Source organism: Athene noctua, chromosome 21 (genome assembly GCF_965140245.1).
Source record: "Athene noctua chromosome 21, bAthNoc1.hap1.1, whole genome shotgun sequence".
NCBI classification, from domain to species: Eukaryota; Metazoa; Chordata; class Aves; order Strigiformes; family Strigidae; genus Athene; species Athene noctua.
In genome coordinates, this window is record NC_134057.1 from 10,795,319 (window position 1) to 10,819,491 (window position 24,173).

The following is a 24,173-nucleotide window of genomic DNA, read 5'->3' on the forward strand; positions in this document are numbered from 1 at the left end:
CAGATAAATAGAACATGGGCTGTCAAAGGAAGAGAACCTGAAAAGCTGGTATTGTGTCTTCCTACGTTAATTTGTTTCTCACTTCTCCAATACATATAAAGCAGCATTTGCCTTTCACAGAAATTGAATATTTATAAATAGGAGAATAATAATATTTTGGGATGGAAACTGAGCTGATTCATAGCTTCCTTTCATTCCCCAATGTTTGAGACTCCTGTACGTTTATCAGTTTTAAGCTCATTCACTGACATTACACCGGGGAATTAAAATGCAGTTTCCCCCCGAAGTAAGGGATGGCTGCAGGACCGCATCTTTTTCGAGCAGAGCAGCCCATTGCTCAGTGTCAGAGCCTCCTCTTCTGGTCGGCTGAAGGGTAGCATCAGACGTGTATAGTTGGAACTGTGAGCTTGCTTTTCCAGCCAGAGTCTGAAACAGAATGGGATGAGAGAGATGGGAAACAGGGGAACGTTTGTTACTGTTGGCTGCATTTCAGGTGATGTCATGCTAAGAGCCGTGCTGCTGCTCAGCGGTAGAAATCTGACCTTCGCATTCAGAAATGGTTTCACAAATACTGCATTAATCTGCTTTTGCCCCTGAACTGGAGAGGAAAAAAAAAATCTAAAATATCCTACCAGGAATAAACTGTATGAGAGCTTCTTTGTCAGCCACAAAAGGAAAGAGCTAAAGCAGCTAATCGTTGGGCAGGAATTCTGTGGGAGAAGTTACACAGCTGCTCTTAGACACTGCCTGTTTCATCCCTTTCCCACCAAAGCACAGGGGAAACAAGTCCCTCAGAACTCCCCGGAATACTGACTCCAAATGGCAAACGCTAACCTAGCACTGCTGACGTCCCAGGAATTCTAGCGCTGAGTTACCAGCATGCTGGTATTCCAGACAGAAATCATTTGAGGAGTGAAACCAAAACTCCATTCATGTCACGAAGGTGGGCAAAATCATCAACCATCATTTTTTATGGCAGTCCTGTAACGTTCTCTTTGCCTCCTGTTAGTGTCCAGTAACTGAGAACTATGAAAAAGCATTAGGATTAAGGAAATACATGGCATTTCTCTCATCAGCAGCTGAACCTGATACTTCATAATCAGATCTCCTTGCATGCCCTTTTATTATGGCATTTAGAAAGGAAACCTGTAGTTAACTTAGACAAAAGCCACAGAGTTTTCAGGGTTACAAAGAAATATAACTCCAGCATATCCTTTTACTTCTCTATTGCCTCTGTTTTGTTGTTTGGTTTTTTAATATTTGTTTTGTCCCCCTCAGCTAGCCTCTAAAACTCATTTGCAGAAGTGGTGGCTTAATTTATGAACACGGCTTTTTTCATTTGTGCCTCTTTTACACCACATTTTTAGAGAGAATCCCTGTTTTCTGCTTGTTTAATGATACTTGGAAGCTTCCAGTAGGCCACTCAAAGGTTGGCTGGTTGCAGTTTTCAATATGAGGATATAAATGACTGAAGGGTGTATTTAAAAAGTATTAGTCTGAAAAATGTTTTTAGGATTATCTATTTCTACAGCCTCAGGCAGCTATTAATGCCAGCTAAAATCTCTTCCTGTTTATTACTAAGAAAAACGTTCTCAGTTCAGTTTATCTGCCTTATGGTTTTGATTTCAAAACATCTTAAATGTATTTAACGTTATGATTAATTATATCCTTAGACCTTTAGGGGTTTTTTTGCAATTAATTTTAATTAATCTGGCCATATTATCTTGAGATTTTTTTTTTCCAAATGTAATGTCTCTAAACTTAAATATGCAATATAGAAAAATGCAAGAGGATAATATAAAATATTTGTCTTTCTAGTGAACCTTACTATCAAAATCAGTAAATGACTGATAACCAATACTAGCAAAAGTAGAAAACCAGGGGCCAAATTATTCTCAGGCCTATGTTTCAGGCAAGGGGGGATGCATGTAAGATGGTAAAGATGGCAATTGAAACAGAGCTGGCTCAAATGAGGCAAAACGTCACTGCAGGCCACCTCCTGCTCTTGTCCTGGCTTTCACTGAGGGCACATGGTGGGCTCCATCCCTTCTTCAGGGGGGTGTCCCCTGCCTGTCCCTGCCCCCCGAGCTGGATCTGCTGCAGCATTACTGATGGGCCTCTTCACTGTGAGCATCGTGGCATCTGGGTACCAGTTCTGGCTGCAGTGTATCCAGGTCCAGGGGGAGAGGTTGAAGTGATCCTTCTCCTGTAGCAGAAGCAAGGCAGCCCAAGTTAGGCTGGAGCCAGGAGCTTCTGAGATCAACTACAAACTGATATTCTGGCTCTAGAGAAATCTGTAAATTGACAAGCATTCAAATAGCTTCTTGGGTACCTCAGCCTTTTTTTTTTTTTTTTAATCCAAAGCACATAATTAGAGGCAAACAAAAGTGAAGAACAAAACAGCTTTGAAACTAAATAATTCATTGTGTTAAAACATGCGCTATGAGTTCCAGCATTCGGGATGTTAGGTTTAAAAGGCAAACATTAAAGAGATGCTAAAAGTAATCAATATTAGAATCTCGCTCTTCATGATGCAGTTGCTGAGCCTGTAGAAGTTAGAGTAAGAAAACTGAGAGTAAAGGTATAAAATGCCCACCTGAAGGTGAAGTTTGTATTCCTCTGATAAAATCGTCCGTCTTACAGGTAGGCAGACTCTTCCCCAAAAGTACAGAGCTGTGGTCCCTGCAGGCTGCCAGTAGCTGGAAGGAATGAGGCAGTTTAACCCTAAGGGTGTTCTGTGCTTCCCACACAGTGCTGAGCACCCTCCAGCCCTTGGGATTGAGATGGTGGTGCCCAAGAATGAGCTTGAAGCAGTGTCAGGGTGGTTTAGGCAACACGAGCACAGAAGTTTTACATGAAGCTTCCTCAGAACTCGTGGGACAACTTATTTCCTGCACTGTGTTGCTGCAAAAGCAGTATTCTTTTTCTGGCATTACCTTTTATTTTGGTTTCGCTAAGCTGCATTAATAGCAAATCATTTATGAAACTGAAGCACAGTGTTGTATTTTTCCAGGATGAGCATTGATGGCAGATTGTTTCTACTCTGAGCACCAGCTCAGACTTGTATGGGTGTAGCTACTGCCAGAGTCTCCTGTGACTTCGACTAGGACCAGACAGCCTGCTGTCCTAGTTGGGACTGTGATTTGGGGCATAACAGGAGGATCACACACTCATCATCTACATACTCATGCACACATTCCTTCCAGTGGAAATTATGCAGAAATGATCAGAAAAGAAGCATCCTATGTGCTGAGCAGTAACTGTTCTGGAGTCCTTGTTGGTCTATCTGCTAACCATGCTGCATGGCCTAATGAGCATGAACCAGAGCCAAGGAAAGCAACGTGTGTGTGGCCTTCCATAACTTGAAGTGTAGTCAAGGAAAATGGAATGGTGTGGTTTAGAATCATTATGGTTTTATAATAATGGCATTGACTTTTATGTTTGTGTATTTCAAATGATTCTGACCTCAAGACATTTTTTAAGATTTATTAATTATCCTAGAAATTAATTGACCGTGTTGTCTTTATAAAATTATTGCTGTTAGATTGACTAGTAGCAAATGCTTTTTTAATGTTAAGCTTTTTCTGTTGATTTTAACTAAAACCCAGTAAAAAAAAAAAAAAAAAAGCCTGAGTATGTTTTGCTTCCCTTATTTTAAAACAATGTGTTTCTGTTTAAAGTCTTCCATGAAAGGTTGGGTGCTTTGGCCCCAGTCTGTGTATTGCAAGTTTATCAATATGTTCAGAAAGCAGTAATTGCAGATATGTTATTTTTGCATGTGTTCTATGATTGCTCTTTTCTTTTTTTCTTTTCTTGGCCTGCATGTTTGCTACTACAGGAACCTGCTTGGGAAATCAATGGCAACAGAACAACCTTCAGTCCTCTAACTAACACAGCGACTGGGCCTGTGGGTAGTGTTTTAGCAACCAATGGAACGTTTTCAGGCTACCTCAACAAGCAAGAGATCAGCTTTTCAAATAGCTCTTCCTACTTAAAGACTACCACAGTTAGATCTTCCATGTCCTCTCAGTCTGTGACTCCTGACATTTCACCTGCAAAGAGTAATCTAGGTTCAAAACTAAGCCCTGGCAATAGCCCGCTCCACCAGCTGAGCCCTGCAAGGCAGTATAACAACCCTATTGGCCTTTACTCAGCAGAGACTCTAAGGGAAATGGCTGAGATGCATAAATTAAGTCTCAACCGAAGGGCTTCGGAAGGTGGACTTCCTAGAGGGTAGGTAACATGGTTAAAATATTTAATATTTCAATAAGTAAAGAATTTGCTGGAAAAAAATGAATGTAATTGTACCTACCCTATTGTGCATTTATTGGTAATCATGATTAAGGTCTGGAACAATCATTAAATTTTTCATTACCCCCAAAACATACCCAGTACCATTACAGAATAACTCTTGGTCTTTGGTATCTGAATTGCAATCCGGATTGGCAATAGTCACCAGAGCATGAGAAGGAACACTGTGACTGAACCGTGATCACCTCAGGGGTCTGGCATTTAGTGATTTAAACTAATGCATGTAGCAACCAGGTATCGCTGTTGGCTGTTACAGGAGCTGCTAGAAAACAGATCTGATCTTTGGTAGATTCCTAAGGAGAAATTGCTTTGAGCATCAGATGTGACATGCTGGTCTGCTGAAGTGTCCCGCTGCAATTCCTGCCTTAATGTATTGGCTTTCATATGCAGAACGAGTCAAAACTGCTGTATTTTGAATCCTCTGGTTTGAGCATTGTCCATCACATCTCTCAGCTTTGCTCTTCACTTGTATGTACCCAGGAACGATCTCTGGATGCCACCCAGAGAGCTTGATCCCATGCTCTCAAGGCTTTCTGCCTTACTGTATTGCAGAGCAGCTGTTTCATTAGTAGTGAGGAGCTTGGACTAGAGTGCATGAGAAAAAGCATCGAGTAACAAGTCTTCCTAATTTTTCTGCCTTTATGTATTAATTTGCAAACAAATCTCTAATTTGTTGTTTGTTTGTTTTTAAATGAAGATAAATTTATTGTGAATATGGGGAAAAGTGTGCTTTCAACACTAGGGACTTGGCTGTATGAAGAGAAACGGAAAATTCAGACAATCTGCTTGAGGTCTGATAGCAAATGCATATTTTCAAGTACCTTATATCCCATTGCAGAAGCTCTTTGGAAGAGTAAAACCAAGGGGTTTTAAGCTGTAGCAAAGTAAGGATATTTTATCCTTATAAAAGAGCATATATACATGTTCTGGATGATTCAAGTAGTTTAGATGATTCATTGTAACTCTCTTGAGCACTGGGCATTAACGATCCTAATTAATTTATCTGAAAAAAATCCTATCCTTCCCTCATACTGGGTAATTAAGAAAGGCAATTACTGTTTAAAAGAAAATAATTTCAGTTAGTAAGCAAGATCAGCAGAATAACCCTCAGAAAGCTTCCCTCCTAATTGACAGCTTTTCTTGAAGAAAACTAACCCTTGTTTTATTTCAGTGTGCAGTTTCCTGGGAGTATAGGCTCACTTATCTTTCTCCCACTATCTTCACAACCCTTCTTAACATCTGCAGGGGTGAGGGTGAAGGGGCTGTGTTTTGGATGGCTCAGCATTCTGACCATTTCTCTGTTATCAGAATGAAAACTCAGCTGCATCCATCACTCACCAAAGTCAACCTGAACTGTCCCGTTGATTCCAGAGGGCATTGCAATAGGGCTGCATCACGACAGTGATTGTTGGGCAGCCAGAAAGGTGTATCTGCAGAAGGCACTCCACTCTCTTCACTCTGCTGCTTTTCCATGGCTTATGACTCCTTTATATGTACAGGTTAGTGCATGCCCGTGGCAGTGCACTGAATTACAAAGCAACGTTTTACCTTAGAACAACCATCCGAGATCTCTTTTAGTCTGAAAAAAATTTATAGGGCACTGCTGTCTATCTGCCTGCAATGTCTGTAGCACCGATGAACAAATCAGAAAATTTGTGAAAATTCATCTCAACGTTTTGTTAAAAAATATTCAGCCTTTATCCTGCGGCCCAGGAACAATCTAAAAAGATGAAAGAGCCCAGAGGTACAAAGTACATGTGTCCTTTCCGGTAATTCCTCTGAGATATGGAGAATTGTACATCTCTGTTTACATGCAGAGAAAATTCAGCGTTCGATAGTTCTGTCACTTCTGCTCCCGTTTGAGAGTTACCCACGAGACACGCGACATCTTTCCTCCTGCTCTGAGGGAAGTAGCGTGGGCACCCTGGGATTTGTATCATGATGGTCTTGATCTTGTTGTGGCTGTGTGGGAATGAGTGCGCAGGGAGGGCACTGTCAGCTCTGCAGAATCAGCTCTGGACTTCGTTGTGTATCACAGTGTGCCATGCTGCATCAAGACTGTGAATTTATGGTGCTCCAGAACAGAATTGCCTCGGCATTCATGAACTTAGCAGTATGGTAGAAGCTATAAGAAAACTCAGGTTTGGGGGATGCTCTCAAGGTATATTTCATAGTTCCATTTGGTGTCCTTTTCACCAAATCATTTAAATTTAATTGTGTGAATTGCTGTTAGAGGTTTAGCTAAGCCCTTTGGAAAATCCTGTCAGAAAGCTAAAATTAATTTTGAGATTATTTCCTTGATCTGTGAAGAGTAACAAGGCATCTGTTCCTCTGATACACTTTTACATTAAAGCTTTATCAGCTTGGCCCAGGGTGAAAAATAGGGGTGGCCTGTTCAGAGTGTGGAACTTGATGTGCTGAAAGCTCTGGAAAGGGGATTATTAATAAATACGAAGAGTGAGTCATAGCTTGTAACATGTGGTTCTTTTTCATTCCAGTGTAAGTTATTTTTCACATTGTAGGTCAAGGGCAGTAAATACCTGTCCCCCAAGTACGTGCCAGGTGGCTTGGGTTACTGCCTTCTGACGGGGTGACCTCTGCGAGCAGCGAGTTGGGCGTTTCATACGTGTCCGTATTTAGAATCAAGCTAAAATAATGTATGGCTCTGCACTGGAGAGAATTTTCTCATCACATACTGAACATAAGGAGAAGTACAGCTTTATTCTTTTTAAAGGAACCTGTAGTAGCCTTGCCGCATCTAAAAAATCTTTCCTGAGACATGTAGCTGTTGAGCTGTTCTTAGTGTGCACGCATAATGATTTTTATCTTTGAACATATTTTTATATGCCAACAAGTGGTTCCTCTAATTAAGGTGCATTTTAGAGATGGTAGTTCTGCCTTTAAAGTATTATTTTATGTGTAAGGCAAAGGCCTGGATTAGAAGATTAAAGCAGTCATCAGAGTCCACTTCAGAAAATGATACTATTACAGTGTGTTTCGTTGTAAATGAGTGCCCAGCTGTCCTGCACATACCTAAAATGGATGCAGGATCACTGATGTGCTTACGGGCCATCGCTGTTCCTAATATATCTCTACTGGTTCGTGTAACAGACTGATATATTTGGCTTAATGTAGGGTTTATAAAGTTAGAAGAATATTCCTGAATCCAAGAGTCTGAAGCACAGTGACTGCAGAAGATGATCTGTGATTGCTTTCCCATGGAAGTGCAAAGCCCTTACTGCAGCTTTGGCTCGTTAGGGTGGTTTTGATCATGAAAAAAGCACCTGGATGAGCCAGTGCAAAAGGTCTGTATGTAAAAAGCAGCAGTAATATCAAAGGTGCCACAAGGCGAAAGCAGAAGGAGACAAATCCACTTTGAATGTCACTCTAACAGAGTAACACTGCTGTCCTGTGTTGCCCGTGTTCCGCTTTCCTGCGTGTCTGCATCAACCCCAGGTCCAGACATGTCACAGAAGGAAGTTGGAAGGTTCAGTGCCCAGTTCTGTCAACATTCTGTGCAGCCAAATAAGAAATGTTTGTTAACTGATCCTGGACTCTCTTCCTTTGTATTCTGTGCAAAATATGATGAATTTCCCTTCACACAAGAATATAAGGGTCAAATATATGAGTATTCAAAACTTTGAGAGAGCTAAGTTAAAATAAATGTCATAGCCCATTAATGCTATTTGTGCAGCCAACAGAAAGTGTTGTTAGCAAATAATGTAATATTGCAGTCTGAGACACTGTCTGTCCATTGCCCCCAGCTTTGGCCCACATCGAGTTTTGTGTTGTGTTTCTTTGGAATTCCTGTGCAAGCCACTGTCACTTCTTGTTTATGCAGCGAAGCAGGATGTAGCATGAACGTACTTTTTTTTTTTTTTTTCCTACTGTGTGCATAGCAGATGGAATGAAATATCCTCATAGGGATATCCAAAAAAAGAGATAATGCACAGACTCGCTTCATTTCACATGAAATACATTAGGAATGACTGTGCTGAAATTGATTGGTTTACACTGCTGTTGGCATAATGTAGGTAAATCAGATTAGGGCAATAGTTTGTTAAATACAAAGGCATTTTCCTTAGTTTTAGGTTTAAAACATCTGCCAGTATATTCTTCGGATATTCTCCAGTATGTAAAAGATCAAAAAATCCATCTTGCAATACTAGCTCTGAGAGCAGACTGAGGAGAACAGACTTCATCCCTGGATATTTAGCATCTGAGGGAAGAATATAATCTCTACCACTCACTTGCTGTTTTGAGATGAGGATATACACTGCAAATGCTTCTTTCTCCCCCTGCTCCCTCCCCCCATACACTTTGATAATACTTCTAGGGACGCATAGCAATAAAATCATATTCAAGGGTCAGCCAAAATGCCATGGTACCCTACTAAATCCTAGTGGATCAACTATAATCCCTACATTTTTTTTTCCTTTCTTAATCTTGTTGGGGTTTTCAGGCATACATTTACTTTTTTTTTTTTTTTTTCTTATTTGTAGATGGTCTGAAAAAGGCTTTGCTAAGCTGTTGTAAATACCTTTTGCCCTTTGCACTCTAAAAACTATTGACTTTCTCTGTTTGGTTTTGATGTTGTTTGCTCTCTTTCTCTTCTTTTAGGTCATAACCAACACCGCTGCCAAGTTAGTATCACTTCTATACAGTGCCAAGTATTTGTGTTACGCTGTATTGTGTGAAGGTTTGTTTTCTGGGGTAGCATGATCCCTTGTGTTCCTGCTGTGTCTGCCTGCAAGTGGAAATTTATTTTTTTTTTTTTTTTTAAATCTTACTGGTATGGCAAGTGTCCTGGGCTGCCACTGCTGTCCAGTGGTGCTCCCTTCTCAGCACACCCCATGTTCAGCATTCCGTGGTGATGTTCTAATGCTGCAACTGGAGTTGGCACCTGAGCTTGCTCAGTTCTTGTCAATGCTTTCAGAAGTTTTCATCTCTGCAGGCCGGGTTTAATTCCTCCTAACTCTTCAAGTAGTCTTCGTATCTTCAGGATTTGGGAAGCCTTCTCTGAGCCTTTTTTGTTGTATTATTAGTGATGTATTTTTAGCCTCAACATTAAATTAATTTACAAAGCCCTACTCCCCTCAGATTCAAATTTAGATTGGTATGAGACACTGATGTGGAAAATATCTGAAAAGTAATTTACCTTAGGAAACATATTGCCCAAACAAGAAGCAACTATCGATTTAAAAATGTGATTGATCTGCTTTATGTAGGAAAGCTCAGTGTCCTCAGCTTTGATCTTTAGTTTTTTTAAGGCCAGAGGATTGTCTCTAAATTCCCCCTTTCTGTCTCTAAATTCCCCCTTTCTGTCTCTAAATTCCCCCTTTCTGTCTCTGAACTGAGTGCTGTCCAGAAATTGCTGGAGACTGGGTTAAATTCAGCATAAAATAAATAATTACATTACTCAAATAAATTTAAACTGACAAGAGAAGGTTAGAAGTAGTAGAATACATCAAGTTGAAATAATATTTATTATAATATTTATCATATAATTTACACTGATCTGGCATTCTCTGTTGATTTTAATAAGGTGTATGATGTCATGCAAATGATGTCACTCCTTTGGAGTGATGAAGCTAGCTAATTTACACTGATAATTATTTTATTTCTTAGTCTTGCTTTGGGATTTATTTTCCTGATCCTTCTCCAGTTTAGTAGAAAAGTCCCATCCATTTGGAGAGGTGCTCCAGCTGTCTCTAGGGTTCTACCTCTGCCACTTTGTCCCAGAGCACAGCACCCCTCACCAACACTAATATCTTCTGTTTACTTCCAGAGCCATAAAGAAAACTCTGCAGTTGAAAATCTGTACCCTTTTTTCTTACTTTTATGGTAAAACCATTAACTTCAGTGAAAGTTTTGCCTTGGTATGTGTAATATGACTAAAACTTCTCGCAAGACACCGCTGAAACTGTTTCAGTACCCCAAGTGAAAGCCTACATCACGACTGCTGCTACTGCTGGGGAAGTTTCGGCTGTTCTAAGATGACTAGCTTTTGTTTTTTATAATTGATTGTAGAAACCAAATGGCTTTGAACTTTATTCTTTAAGAGTGGAATATTTAACCTCTGTCTTTTCATTCACACAGTCTTCTCAGATCTTGGGTTTAGAATCTCTTCAACACTTCTAAGTGTTGGGGACAGAAAACACTAAATTCAAGATCTCAAGGACCTGTGTGTTTGTAATTGTTATGTGATCGTTCAGGGTGTTACAAAGAAAAGAGATTCTTGTCAAAGTAAGAGATTCTTGTTAAAGTAAGAGATTCTTGTTAAAGTAAGGCATGTGCGTGCTGAAAAGCCAAGAGTGTAACAACCTGTACGTCTCTGCACATCACTCTTCAACAGACGATGTCAGTGTAATAATAATATCATAGTTGATGAGTAGCTAATGGAGAGATATTTTAAATGTGAAAATGTCTTTGCAAAAAGATGATTTTCACTTTTTGCCTGCATAATGCAGCTTTCTGGTTCCCCCTCATAAAATGTTGCTGTGTGTAACTGAAGGCTGTGGCTGTAACATAGCATGTGCATCCTGGTGTGTCTGTTCCTCAGGCATGCAGCTGTCCGTGTGCTGTCGGGGTTTTGAATGATGTGTGACTGATCTCTCTTACTGTCCACCCGCAGTCAGGGCATCCCACCAAACAAAAGGCTGAAAACACAGTGGAAGCCCCTGGCTGGGTTCAGAGTGGCACATCAGCTTCGATAATCCCTGAGAGATTAAGTCAGATGGCTGCCACCTTGACTTGATTTTCCTTTTTCCTCCACGGCGGGTTGAGGGTTTGGTTTACACACTCACCCTTGGGCTGACCCGGCGGGCAGGCACGCTGGTGTTCCCTTGCCAGCCAGAGAAGCTGTTGTTCAGTCACATGAACAAATTCAGTGAAAGACTTAATAGTTGATAAACTTACAGTGTAATGATTTTAAACTGAAAAGGAAAATTCTTCCGATCAAATGGGATTACATTTGTCAAATTTCTTTGTGGGGGAGATAGATCTATTTCTAGCTTTTGGGGCTCGGTTAAAAAATGAAACCTTTGTGAAATATCTGTTATTGCCCAAAGGACAGAGTTGTCAGGTTTGCCCAGTTTGCTGAGCATACGAAATCCACGGTGCTGGCATCCTCCTGCTCGGACTAGAGATTCATCCATCTCCCATAGCTTAGAGAAAAGCAGCTACCTCAGTGCCTGGCAGCTGAGGTTTAGCTTGTTCACTGAAACTCCAGGCAATGCTCAGTCCCAACTCTAGGACTGGAGCAGCGTACAGCTGGGCACTTCAGGGAAGCCAGGTGCTCTTTAGCTGAAGTCTGATATTAAACTGACTTGTTCTGTTCCAACGGGAGCTTCAGGTAACTTGCTCATGGCTCAATTTCTCAAATAAAAATCTTTCCTCATAAATAGAGTCACTGGAAAATACAGTGGCTACTGCAAGTTGTCCCAGTGATTGCAATATAGGATATTTTGATCTGAGACTGAGCATTTATCATGCTACAGCAACTCTTACGGCTGGCTGTCCGGAGATTTTGGGAGGATTAGTCTTTCTGAGGAGAGCTTTGAAGGTTAAAAGGCACAAGGTACTAAATTTCATTATGATTTATAATCCAGACACAAATACTGGAACTTTCTAAATAATGGAGGACCTGACATCTGATCATCCCGTTGCACTTTCTAGCACTTTGTAAGAATGGATCCAGTATATAAGCTGGGAATTGTCTGCAGTGTGTATGTACACCCCTGGGCATGCATATACACGTGTGTGTGTATGTTTGTGTACACTTACATGTCTATATGCATGTAAGAATAGAATTTTAATTCGTATCACATACTTTGGGATTTGTCATGATTTTTTATACAATGACAACCTTTTTTTTGTCTTTGTACATCCGTGAGCCAACACCAATGGCACCCATTAGTACAGCAGCTTATCTGTTCCTTGCTGCTGATGGTGCCTCTTATCCTTTGACCAGCAGCTTTTGTGGTGAGATGCCATGAACACGCGTGCATGCTCCTCTGTTGGTGCTTTTTCTCTCACTGAACTGTCACGCCTTTCTCCTTTCTTCCCCTCCCTTCCCTGTCGGCCTCCCTCCTGCACACCCCAGCACGGAGCTCACGGAGCGTTTCAACCCCAGTGTCCTGAAGGACTCTGCCCTGTCTACACACAAACCCATTGAGGTGAAAGGCCTGGGTGGCAAGGCCACCATAATTCATGCCCAGTATAACACCCCGATCAGCATGTATTCCCAAGATGCTATCATGGATGCAATTGCAGGCCAGGCACAAGCCCAGGGTGGAGAATTTGCTAGGTAAGGTCATTTCCTGGTGTGGAATGTTCTTTGTCTGCATGATCCAGCTAACAGCAGGATCCTCCTGCACTCCTGAAGTATCTTACACATGAAAAACACAATCCTAGACAGGATTTGTTTGAAAGCACGAAGTTAAAAGGCTAGAGAGTTAGAAAATGTAACATTTCTTTTTTGGTGTTCTTCCTAGACCTGGTAAACCCCACAATATCTGGTGCTCTGTATGTGACCTTGGCTAGCTTCTCACTTAGGATGATTGTGCTGTGTGGGATAACCACGGTATTACACGCACAACGTGGAAAGAACAGGAAAGAGGGGGCAGAAATTCTGTTGATACATGGAGAGCACAAAGTGCGTATTTAGTCCTGGCTACTGTTTTATTCTTCAGAACGGAGTGCTGTGCTCTACTACTCCTGTCCCTAGTTTACACACAGCACACGTGTCTTACACATATCCTTTGGACTATGGCAAAAGCCATTGATCTTGAATAAGTCTGCTTTTCCAGTGCATGTTTCTGGTACTCTTATCTCATAAATTTTGGAATGTGACTCCTAGGCCTGACATTCACCTGGCCCAGAAGAAACTAATGCCTCTCTTCCTGCGTGCCGTCAGGTGCAGGGGACTCTGCTGTGCTGTGAGCTACAGCCTGTTTTGTAATTCCTTTGCTTTAAAGTCTTAATACTTAGTGACTAAACAATCTTCTCGGTAGTTTGTTTTGTACCATTAACAGCAGTTTTTATCTAAAGGCAAGGTTTTTGCTGATATAACAGTGGCCTACCCGTTGACTGATACTCAGTCAATTAAACCTGTAACTCATTTCCTTAAGGTGTTGCTTTGACCACTGTGATATTCTCAACTTTAATTTGCACTGGAAGCTGAGGGTGTTCCTTGGTTTGCTTAGTTGATCAAGTCTGAGATAAGATTATGCTTAATGCAGAAATATTTGTATGAGAAATTTGTTATATAAAAGCAGACCAACTTGTGTACTGATTCATTTTGTCTCAATTCTTCTGCCTATAATTTGGTCTCAGCACTTAATTACTCTTCTTTGAGCTTTTCATTTTATGTTAGAGATAAGCCCTGAAGCCACAAGGTGGATGTGAGATGGTAAGCATACTCCAACTGCAGATCTGAAGGGCTTCTCTTCTTTTTGGCAGACAGTAGCTAGAAACACCGCTTACTTGTTTTATCGGTGATGAAGAATAGACAGGCTTAAGATAAGAATTCAGTTTCTGTTTGACCACTTGAAATCAGTGATGCTTTAACTTAAGTCAGTGAGATCAGAATCAGGCTCGTGTCGCTTGGAGAATAACTGACGTGTACTGGATCACCATGGCAAACACAAAGGAAAGCATTTAAATTATTTATACTGCAGTTATTCAGACCTCATGCTGGAACTTAAAGGTAGAAAAATTTTAATACCCCGACTTTATCTTTTCTCACTCTGTGTTGCTTTATTTCAATTGCTTTTGCTATACCAAGAACCAAGAGTTGGTTGCAGTAAAATGATGTGTCGGTACATTTCTGTCAAACCTCCATTATGCAGCTTTAGCCAAATTCACAGGTCGCGTAAGTAGACGTAAGTCCAACAACTTTATCAGGATTGACGTCTAACAGTTCTAGCAGCAGAGTCAATAATGTGATTGTACAAACTGAAGTCTCTCGTGTATCCTCTACAATAAGTCCGTTTGGCTGGATAACTTACCAGTCTGCATGAGTTTGTGTGGTGGGTTGGTTTTTTGTTGGGTTTTTTTTTGGTTGGTTGGTTGGTTGTTTTTTTAACTTCTTAGAGCTTTTTTTAAATAGTTGGAAACAGTCAAATAGCCAAAGGCACGATATTTCATTGTATGTCTGTATCAAGGGTAGAACTCTGCAGTGTTCCTAAGTTTTTTACTTACCTACTTAAATTAAATCTGAATAATGACTCCAGCGAGTGGTTTGCATGTTAACCCAGAGTTTATAGTGAAGTCCCAAGAAAAAAAAAAAAATCACATTGCTACTTATTCAAAGAGGTTTGACTGTCTTTAAAGCTTGTTTTAATGTTAATAATGTGTGACTTGTACGATGATGTGAAAAAGGGGAACAAATTTTTATTGAAACCTACTAAAATACTTTGGGCTATAATATAAAAAATTCTCAGAAGTTCTAACCCATTTGGGAAGAATTTTTTTTTCAGTAACATCATTTTAAAGTAATATGTTTAAAGATGCATGATATTTCTGCACATACACACCCAGATGGAAAAAAATTAAATTAAGTAGAGGTATAATGGAGGTATTAACATGGTTATGTGCATCTCTAGGCTGTCTGAGAGAATCAACTGTCACATTTAGGTTTATGAAATGCTCATAATCAGCGATCCGCTCTATTTTACACTTCATGCTGAGTGGCTCATATGTCCTAGTAACTCAGAATATAATTATGATTTAAAAAGAAAAAAAAAAAAAAAGAAAAAGGCCTGTTGCATTAAAGACAGAGTTGGAAACATTCCAAATTACTGCATTAATTTAGTTCAATTTATACGAACTTGTTTCATTCTGCTAGGGAAGGTTAATTCACCAAGCTCCATTTCCTGCCTTAATCATCCACCATAAGGATATTAATATGTCATATTAATGCCACACATTGCTACTGTGAAATTTGTAGTCCGGCCTTTAGCAGTTTTTAACTACCTTTGAACTAGTGGCGTATCTAGACGTAGACTTTTAAACTGCTTTTTTTGTATATTGGGCGTAATATAAGAACAAAGCATTTCAGCTAGAGGATTTAAACCAATTAAACCAAATTTGAACTGCCCATGACTTGCACACTGCTGTTGCCACAGTAGCCCGTGGTTGAAATCAGCAGTCCTGTTTATCCAGTGGTTTATTATCCTCTTTACAACCATCATGATAGCAGCTGTGAAATTTGCTGTCACACACAGCAGGTTTTTTAAGCTTCAGCGGCATTAAAAAGTAGATCTGGGGGCTATGAAGTCAACTGTTGGCCAAAACCGGGCTGTCAGCCCTGACAGTCAGGCAGGGCGAGGTGCTGTGTGCTCGGGCAGTACTAAGGCACCGGCCTGGAGTGCCTCTGGAACCTGAAACCTGGGTCCCCTTCGGGGAACTTCTGCCGGACCCTTTACGGTGACAACTCAGCACAGCCAGGAGCGAGAAGGGGCAGCAGCACGGTCACGAGGGAGTTGCTGTCTGGCTTTTGGTATTACAGAGTATCTCTTCTCCGTATAAAGATTATTTCTGCTTTAAGCCAACAGGAGGCAGAACTCGGTGCTGCGCTCAGTTCCCAGCCTCAGCAGGCCCTTCTGCCGGGTAGGCAGGGCCGGAAGAGGAAGAGCACTGCTCACTCTCCCATTTTCCGTCTGAAGAAGGACGGGGCACTCTTTGGTCCACTGGTGTACATGGGAGCGACACTAGTGGAAGCCACTGATGGCAAACCCTCCCCAGCATAGCCAAGTCCTCATTATGCCTTCCATACCTGCTGGTGTTTCGATGTTGTAACGATAGAGGTCTAGGAAACACGAGCTGGAAAAGGAGCTGGAAAACGCTGCTTCCTCCTGTAGGGCGATTTCCACCCTGAGAGACTTTTATACAGAACTTTAATTTTTTTGTGGCAGAGCTTAAACTGAAGAGTCAGGGGGTTTTTTCTAAGCTATGCTCCATCACATAGGCGACTGCGATGAAACATATAAATGAAAACTGACTGGGTTTTGTAACCTGCTGGGTCCTCAAGAAAGTTAAGAAGTTTGTATATACTGGCGGTTATAAGGAATATAAATACTCCTCTATTAAAAAAAAATAAATCCTAAAGAGATGGGGTGCTTTTGGGTCCATAGTACATATAAGCACATACCATTTCTGAATCTCACCTGAAGAACACACCCTGTGCTACTGCTGGGTGCAGATCCATTAGAAGAGCTCGTATGCTGCAGTGCTGGAGAGGAGAAGGTGTCAGCTGGAAAATGCTGATATTTAAGGCACTGCCTGGTAACGCTTTTTATTACAGTATGTTATTGCTGTATGTAGGATACCAGACATGCTTCTTGGCTTTTTCATTATTCCTCTCAGGCTTTCAAACCACAAACCCAATTTCTCTGTAGATTTTTCTCTGCACAATGGTATCTTAGAGAGCACTAACTCTGAGCCTGAACCAAGGAAGCAAGTTTTATAGCAGGTGACTGCTCCTGGAACTTTATAGCAGTGACTTAGTTGGACCAAATGGCCCTTAACTTTTAACGGAGCCATTTCTCAATTTTCATAAAGTTGAGCATGCTGCTTGCAGAGCTCTATATGGAATAGCATGTTAAAGCTGTTGCAATAAATCACTTGCTTCAAAAATAGACCTTGTATTTAGAGAAGTCATGGAGCCAAGTTACTCCAAGCACACATCATCCCCCCAGTGTATATTTCTGCAGCTCTGCTAATATTTAATTTTAACTGTATGCTATGCAGAAGTTATTTTCACAGGGAAAAAAAAAAAAAAAAAAAGCTCTTAAGTTACTAGGTCTGTTTCTAGCTTACATCATAAATCAAAGAGAGGTTACCTCACGTGTGCACAGAGCTTTGTAGCTTTGACTTTAGGTGTGCAAAATTGGAAGTTGCTTCCTGAATATATCACTTTGCAAGGTGAACGGAGATGTCGTAAGACGCTCAGAGACATTCTGCTGTTAAAGATTTCAGACACAAAGTACGTATGCAAGTCTTGAGTGCAAGTCTAGAATTCTTACATTTCACATGTTTAGTAGACAATGAATCCAGAGTTATGGCAGCTGGAAGTTTTAATTAAGAGTTTGACAAAGAATAATCATCTCTAGAAAAAGCTATAATAGCCTATCACACTATTTTTAAAATGAAAAGTATTTTTTATTTCTAATTGCAACTTTAAAATACACTGGCCCCAAACCGTAATGAGAGATAACATAAAACTGTATCAACATGAAGCCATTTTTGTAAGAAATAATATGGGGCGAGAATGCTCAGAAATAAAGGTTTTTGCCTGGCATCCTCCTCTTTATCACCACACGTTATCCTGACCACTGTAAGCTTGTGGCTACACTGGCTGAGGAATAATGAACAGGCATTTCTAAGCATTTTTGGACTATTTTGAATATGCAGATTTGAATGATAACAGACCATTTCAAAGATAGAATGAGCCATAACATTCTTAATTCATGTGAAACTGTGTTGTTTTTTTTTTTTAAAAAAAGTGATATTTCTCAAAGCCTTGTTTTGGATTGCTGTTATTCTGGATGAGAAGCTGTAAGACCAGAGAGAGGTTGGGATGAAAGCGACCGTGTGCTGTTTCACAACGTTTCACTTTCTGAATTGCAGTACCCTTCCCATTAAAGATCCTCACGTAGACAGTGCCTCTCCGGTGTATCAGGCTGTGCTTAAAACTCAGAACAAGCCTGAAGATGAAACCGAGGACTGGAGTCGCCGTTCTGCCAATCTGCAGTCTAAGTCCTTCCGCATCCTCGCGCAGATGACCGGAACAGAGTACAGTAAGTCGAGTAACAAAACACCCCCCTCATCCCGATCTCAGCCTCCCGGCTTCCTTACCTCAGTATGAGCAAGTGGTACTCAGGGAAGACTCACGTCCAGGCTGTAGTCACTGTCAGCGAGAGCTAAGCTCAGAGAACCCTGCAGGTGACTTGAGGGAACTAGGAAGCCAGAATGGTCAATCTCACCTTATGCTTTATGAAGAAAATTACTTGATCTGCAAGGTCTCACCATAAAAGTATCACAGACTGTACAGCAAAAGACCCCATAGTTCTTGCTTACAAATCAAATTCCTGCAGCGTTAATCTTTCATTTTCCAGCAGCCTAGACATACAAAGCTGACAATTCATTAGAAAAAAAGATAAACGATGTATGTCTCTCTTAACAGTCTTTTAGAGCAGAGACTTCCGGAGGTCAAAAAAAATCATGGATCAGCACTTGTATTGAACCTGTATTTCTGTCAGCCCTGTTACCTAGACCTGCTGTGAATGCCATGGGAGCTTGAACTTATGCTCCTTGTTGCCTATGGAAATGTTTATTTATCACCTGGTACCACCCTCAGAGCTTGTTTCTGAGCTAGAGAGAAGGAAATTCAGGGACCTTTCCCACACCAGAGGGAAATACTCAGTATTTCCTCCTCATGAATCTACTGCTGCCTCTTGTGCTTTCCTACAAAACAGCGGGCCCTGTGTAGGATCATTGCCTACAGCCGAGAAACATTGCTAATAAATGAATGAGAAAGTAACAGCTACTCTCTTAGTAACATCCTTCTCTAGGGAGCTGCTCGTCTTCATGCTGTTCTTACAAAATCCGCTGCTGCAAAGTCAGCATGACTGCCCCTTTAGATAGGCTTCTACCTTTCTAATGAATTTATAATTTCATCAGAAAGCAAATTCCTTCTTTTCTTTCTTTCCTTATTAACGGAAGCAATTTTTTTGCCTGCAGTGCAAGATCCAGATGAAGAAGCCCTGAGGAGGTCAAGGTAGGCAACTCCCTGTGAAAAATATGGCTTTGTCCTTACTGATAACCAAATAATGGTTTAAAACAGCATTAATGTGAATGTTTATTATTATCTTTTTCTCCTAAACTATTCTAATACGTTTACTTAAAAATCACTAAAATTAAAATGTTATCAGTGAGAGGTATTTGAATGAAAAGGATAATAAATGAGCATGTTTTTAGGCAAGACAGCATAAAATCTTGAAGTGTGTGTTCCAGTCTGAGAGCTCTCTGCACATGCAGTTTCCGTGTACTTTACTGGGTGTGTGAATGCAGTGAGTTCCTGAGATGAAGCCCTCTGTAACAACTTGATTGTGTAACGGGGTGAAAATATATAATGTGATAGTACTGAAATTCGTGAGCAATTTATTTGGATGACCCTGTGATTGATATTTGATTCTTCTGAAATGATAAAGGAGTTTTTTTCCATCCATATCTATAATCATTTGCTTATGTTTTGCTTGGAATAAAAACAACCCGAATTTGCAGAATATGGAAGCACAGGACTGCTTTTGCTAGGGGATAAATGTATTTGTTTCATATGACCTTCCAAAACCACTGAAAAAGTGGATCTGTTCAGTAATAAGGACTTGAAGATTTATTATCATCTTGTGTTGTCCTGCATAGCCAGGAGATAGATTTATTAGATTCTTATGTTGAGTTTAAAAACTGAATCAGAGCATCCTGCATGCAAGCCTGAGTTTCTCTCTGCATACTTCAAATCCCTGTACAACGTTGGCTACTCTGAGCCACTGGCTGGGTTTGTGATGTGTTTGATACTCAATCCACTGTCTCTCTTCTTAATTTTTTTTTTTTACTGCCATATGGTTTCTATAAAAGTTCTGAGCTTTTGATCACAGTACAAGTTACAAATGTTGAACCAGTGAGAAAGATGTCTATCTTCCCTGTGAAAATATAAGTATACTTCCAGTTTATGTTTGTTATTACAGGTCACCGAAGTTCATGGCTAGGTGCCTGAACATCAGGCTTGACATCACATCCCTCAGGGATTTATTTCTTCCCTCAAATGTTCAAGCCTAATTCTTATTAAATGTATTGTGCATTATCTGCTTAGATGTAACGGCACACACCCAATTCCTCATTATGATGGGGTTTAAAGCATTGTGCTGAATTTAACGGCCCCCCATACATATCTGAGAGGCAAATGTTTTAAAGAAAGAATCTTTATAGCTGTAGTCTGTGGCTTTGGAAAATACTAGATATTGGAAACGTACCTTGGTATCAGATATGCTGAAAATAATGATCCTGTAACACATCGTTGTGTAAATTGCACACTCTGTTCAGTGTAACTTAAAGTACATGACTGTGCTCTGCACGTTTTCTGGAGTTTTGAGGTATCACTGTATTCCCAAGGACAGTTATGGGTGTATTTAGGCACAGGTGTATTACCTAGAGAAGTTTAAAGACGTTCACTGGGAGCAGAGGCAGAAGTGAGTACATACTCGGTAGTTACACAGGTCAGTGTAAGTGACACGAGCTCTGGTGCAAGGACTGAAACGGGCTCTCCCACCTACCACTGACAGGGTTTGCCCCACCTTGGTGGCTTGGCACCTCCCTCAGACGTTGCACATACTCCGCTGCAGATTTGGTAGCAACAGCCCTGGTTGTGCACACACCCACCGTGTGCTGCCCTTTTGGGCCTACTGGACCCCTTCAGTTTAATCTTTTGGCAAAGCCCCTGCTGCTTTTGGGTTTTGCAGAGGATGGAAAGATGCACAGGATCCATACGATGGTGAAGCAGGCACTCCTCTGCAGTGTCTACTGCAGACAGCCAGCACCACCACACCTTTCTCCATGCCCACACTTTGGGATCACCTGGAAGGTTTCCTGGGCTTCCACAAAACTCTGGAACCTGAGGCTTTCCAGATTCGTTGTTGCAATAATTCCATGCTGTATTGGCATTTGGAAAAATCTTCACGTTCCAAAACTTGAGCTGCCAGAGATTTCAGAGTGTGGGGAACTCTGGTGGTGCTGTGAGCAGTCTCTGGCGCTTTCCCTGGTCTCTGTGTCAGCTCTCTGGTGTAGCCAGCAAGACCAGCATGAAATGGTGGTCAGGTTTCTTCCAAACACTTGGGGACGAAAAAAAAAATACACATAGCTTATTTTTGGCAGATCTGTTTTACACGAAAATAGTCACTTCTAGATTGCTGCTTCTAACTTCAGGACGTACGCTCTGAGCAGAACCACCAAGGCCTCGGAGTCCTCAGGTGGCAGGACATTCCTTTTGGCTCATGTTCATCAGCGCGTTGCATGACTGTCCTTTGCTCGTGCTACTGCTCTTTTGAAGGCACACGTCAGATCATAACTTGCTGTGAAAAATTCCCAGTGCTTTTGTGATGATTGTTACGGAATATTTTCCAGAAAGATGGAAATTTCAAGCCAAAGAGCCGTTTCTGCATCCCTTCTCCTTGCATGGAGGGGTGTATCTTCAGAGCAGTAGGGAAATTCTTAAATTCCATGTAAGACCCCCCGTAGGTACCGTGCTCTGACATCACTTGAAGGTTCAGCTAGGAATACATTATATATTTTAATAACTTAAAAGCATAAAAGAGAGTTTGAGAAGTCATACATCAAGACTCCTAACTTTAGGAGTGTTACTTGAATGACACTGTGTTATTAGGAACAGAAGATTTAGAAATATTAGTGAATTTGTTGGTATTTACTCTGTTTATTGTTTTGTGCTTTCTTCAGGCTGAGAAGTAAAACCAGCCCAGTCTGTTCATTTCTGTTTGGCTGGTTTTACTCTCAAGTTCTGCGGCATTAACACAACTGTCTTGCATTTTGGGTGTAAATAATGAGAGGAAAATTACCTTGTTTGCAGTGAATCAAACGCGTTTTGCAAATAACAAGAACATTTTATTTTCAGTTCTGTTTTATATATTTCTTGACTGTGCTCTCATCCCATGTCCTCCTCTTTCCCCTTTTTATTTACAAAACATGAACATCTAGAAAATACTAAATCCTGAGAGGTGCTGAATGTTGCTGACAACTTGCTTGAGCGCCCCCTTCTGCAGTCAGGGGTAGCTAGGGGTGTTTGCAGGAGGTGTCCAGTGCTTCACAGGACTGGGCTTTGAAAATCCCATGTCATTCTGCTTTTTGATGGCCAGAAATAGTTATGCAAATGTCAACACTTACACTCACTCCCCCTGGGAAGAGCTGTAGGAAAGTACTGCTGAAACCTGTGGCTGATGGTCCTTTCAGGAAGGACAGCAGGGTATATATAGTCTGACCTAGGTGTTACAGAATGGAAAATATTTGCATTAATTTTGCTCTTGTATGGCGTTAACTTTCACTGCCTGCTCAGCTGGGGAAGGGGGAAGCCAACAGAATCTGCTGGCAGGAAAACAACGGGATTACACTGCATTTCTAGCAAAAGCAGCCCTGTAATACCAAGCACAAGTCAAAGAATATAAGGTTGTATCAAGTTACTTCTCAGAAATGAGCAACTGCAAAATATTTCACCCAAGGTCCATAAAGGCTCACCCAGCCTTCCTTCTGCTGATTTGAAAGCTGAGGAAAAATCCAAATAAATTGCCACTGCCCTAGTTATAAGGCAGGGGAGTGGTAGCCATGGTCCCTAACCCCTTTCTTTCTCCCTCCTTTCTTTCTTCTCTGTGTGTGTCTCTCTGTCTCTGTCTCTCTCTCTCTGTCTCTCTTTCTTCATGCCACAGGGAAAGGTTTGAAACGACCCGTAACAGCCCACGCTTTGCCAAATTGCGCAACTGGCATCACGGCCTATCAGCGCAAATCCTTAACGTTAAAAGTTAAAAGCCCGCGTTCAGCAGGCAAATACACGAGACAGAGAATTGCAGTAAAAAAATCAACTGCTGTCCTTAGAGCCTAGGAGTGTCACACACACAGGGGAGCCTTACTGCTAGGGCCTTTCTCTCTTGTGGATCTCTGTTGTTAGCCTGTCTCCAGAGGTACAAATCATTTTACAACCTGGTTCACGTTCTTCGTTCTGAAGTAGATTAGCTTTTGTCCTTTCCTATATCAAATGTAACTTCCACATACAGGAAAACATCACTGTTGTACTCTCTTGACTTTAATTCTAGGAGAAAATGAGAGGGAAGTTATTGATAGCGTTTCTTTAGAAGAGGAATTAGACTTTTACAGAGTTTTACTGCTGTAAAGATAATTAAGTAGGAGAAAGGAAGATGAAAAGGAAAACTGACTGAGCCTGGCCTAGACTTTGCTAAATGTACAACACAGATTGCATAGCTGAGTAATGCTGTTTGAAATAAGGTATTAGCAATGTGAAGTTATGTTCCTTCGATATATTATACTGGTAGAAGTCATTTGCCGAACCGTTGCTGTTAAGTTTTCTGTTGGAAACCTGAATCTGTCGTTATTATGAAAGCTAGAGATAGCTGTGGTTGCTCAGGATCTGTGAGGAAATAACATTTTGCTAGAGGTGATTTAGGAGTGAGAAGAATATATAGTACTACCGGTGCACTGAAGTTTTTAAAAGCATCTTGTAAGTTTTAAGGAATATGTAAGTTTTAAGGTATCTGTTGCCCATTCTGTATTGCTCTTGCTTTGACCCACATTTTTTTCTGTATATAGCAGCATGCTTTATCTGAAATAAAAGGTTTTAAAACTAAAATAATTATGTGCCTGTTTTACACAGTACTTTGTTATGTTTTAAAAACAATAACTGCTTCAACTGAATCTTGAAAGGAGAACTTTCCGCAATAGGAGAAAGCTTTTTGACCAAATTTTCTAATTCTTACCGACTTTTCGGTTATCTGAATTAGAATAAACCTGACAAAGCAGTTGAAAGAACAACAAAAGAAGTGAAAAAATACTTCATTAGGTGTGAATGAAAATAAAGCATAATTAATAGATGTTAGATGACAACCTGTTGATAATATCCTTTAGCATTTCCATCTGAATAACATGCATTCTCTGGCAGTAATTATTACTTTGTGCTCATGGAATTTGTACCAGCAGTCCACACAAGAACAAAGTTCATTCGAGCTTACATTGTTTTTCTGTGTTGTACAAGAAAGGAAAAGCTACTGTTGATGGAGAATTTTGCA

At 40.7% G+C, this 24,173-nt stretch overlaps 1 protein-coding gene across 2 annotated transcripts in view; it reads left to right on the forward strand.

Annotated features, from left to right (window-relative positions):
• The window catches only part of LDB3 (LIM domain binding 3), a 74,194-nt gene extending 50,454 nt beyond the window's left edge, over positions 1-23,740 (forward strand). Inside the window, exons 5-9 of one of the 2 annotated variants that reach the window (XM_074924468.1) lie at positions 8,932-8,954; positions 12,416-12,619; positions 17,944-18,113; positions 19,057-19,093; positions 22,803-23,740. In XM_074924468.1, the coding sequence (XP_074780569.1) occupies positions 8,932-8,954; positions 12,416-12,619; positions 17,944-18,113; positions 19,057-19,093; positions 22,803-22,899 (531 nt within the window). In that variant the 3' untranslated portion in view covers positions 22,900-23,740. Of the gene's footprint in view, positions 1-3,838; positions 4,234-8,931; positions 8,955-12,415; positions 12,620-17,943; positions 18,114-19,056; positions 19,094-22,802 lie in introns of both variants that reach the window. The other variant, XM_074924467.1, reaches the window with a different exon arrangement.
• Positions 23,741-24,173: the final 433 nt, after the last annotated feature.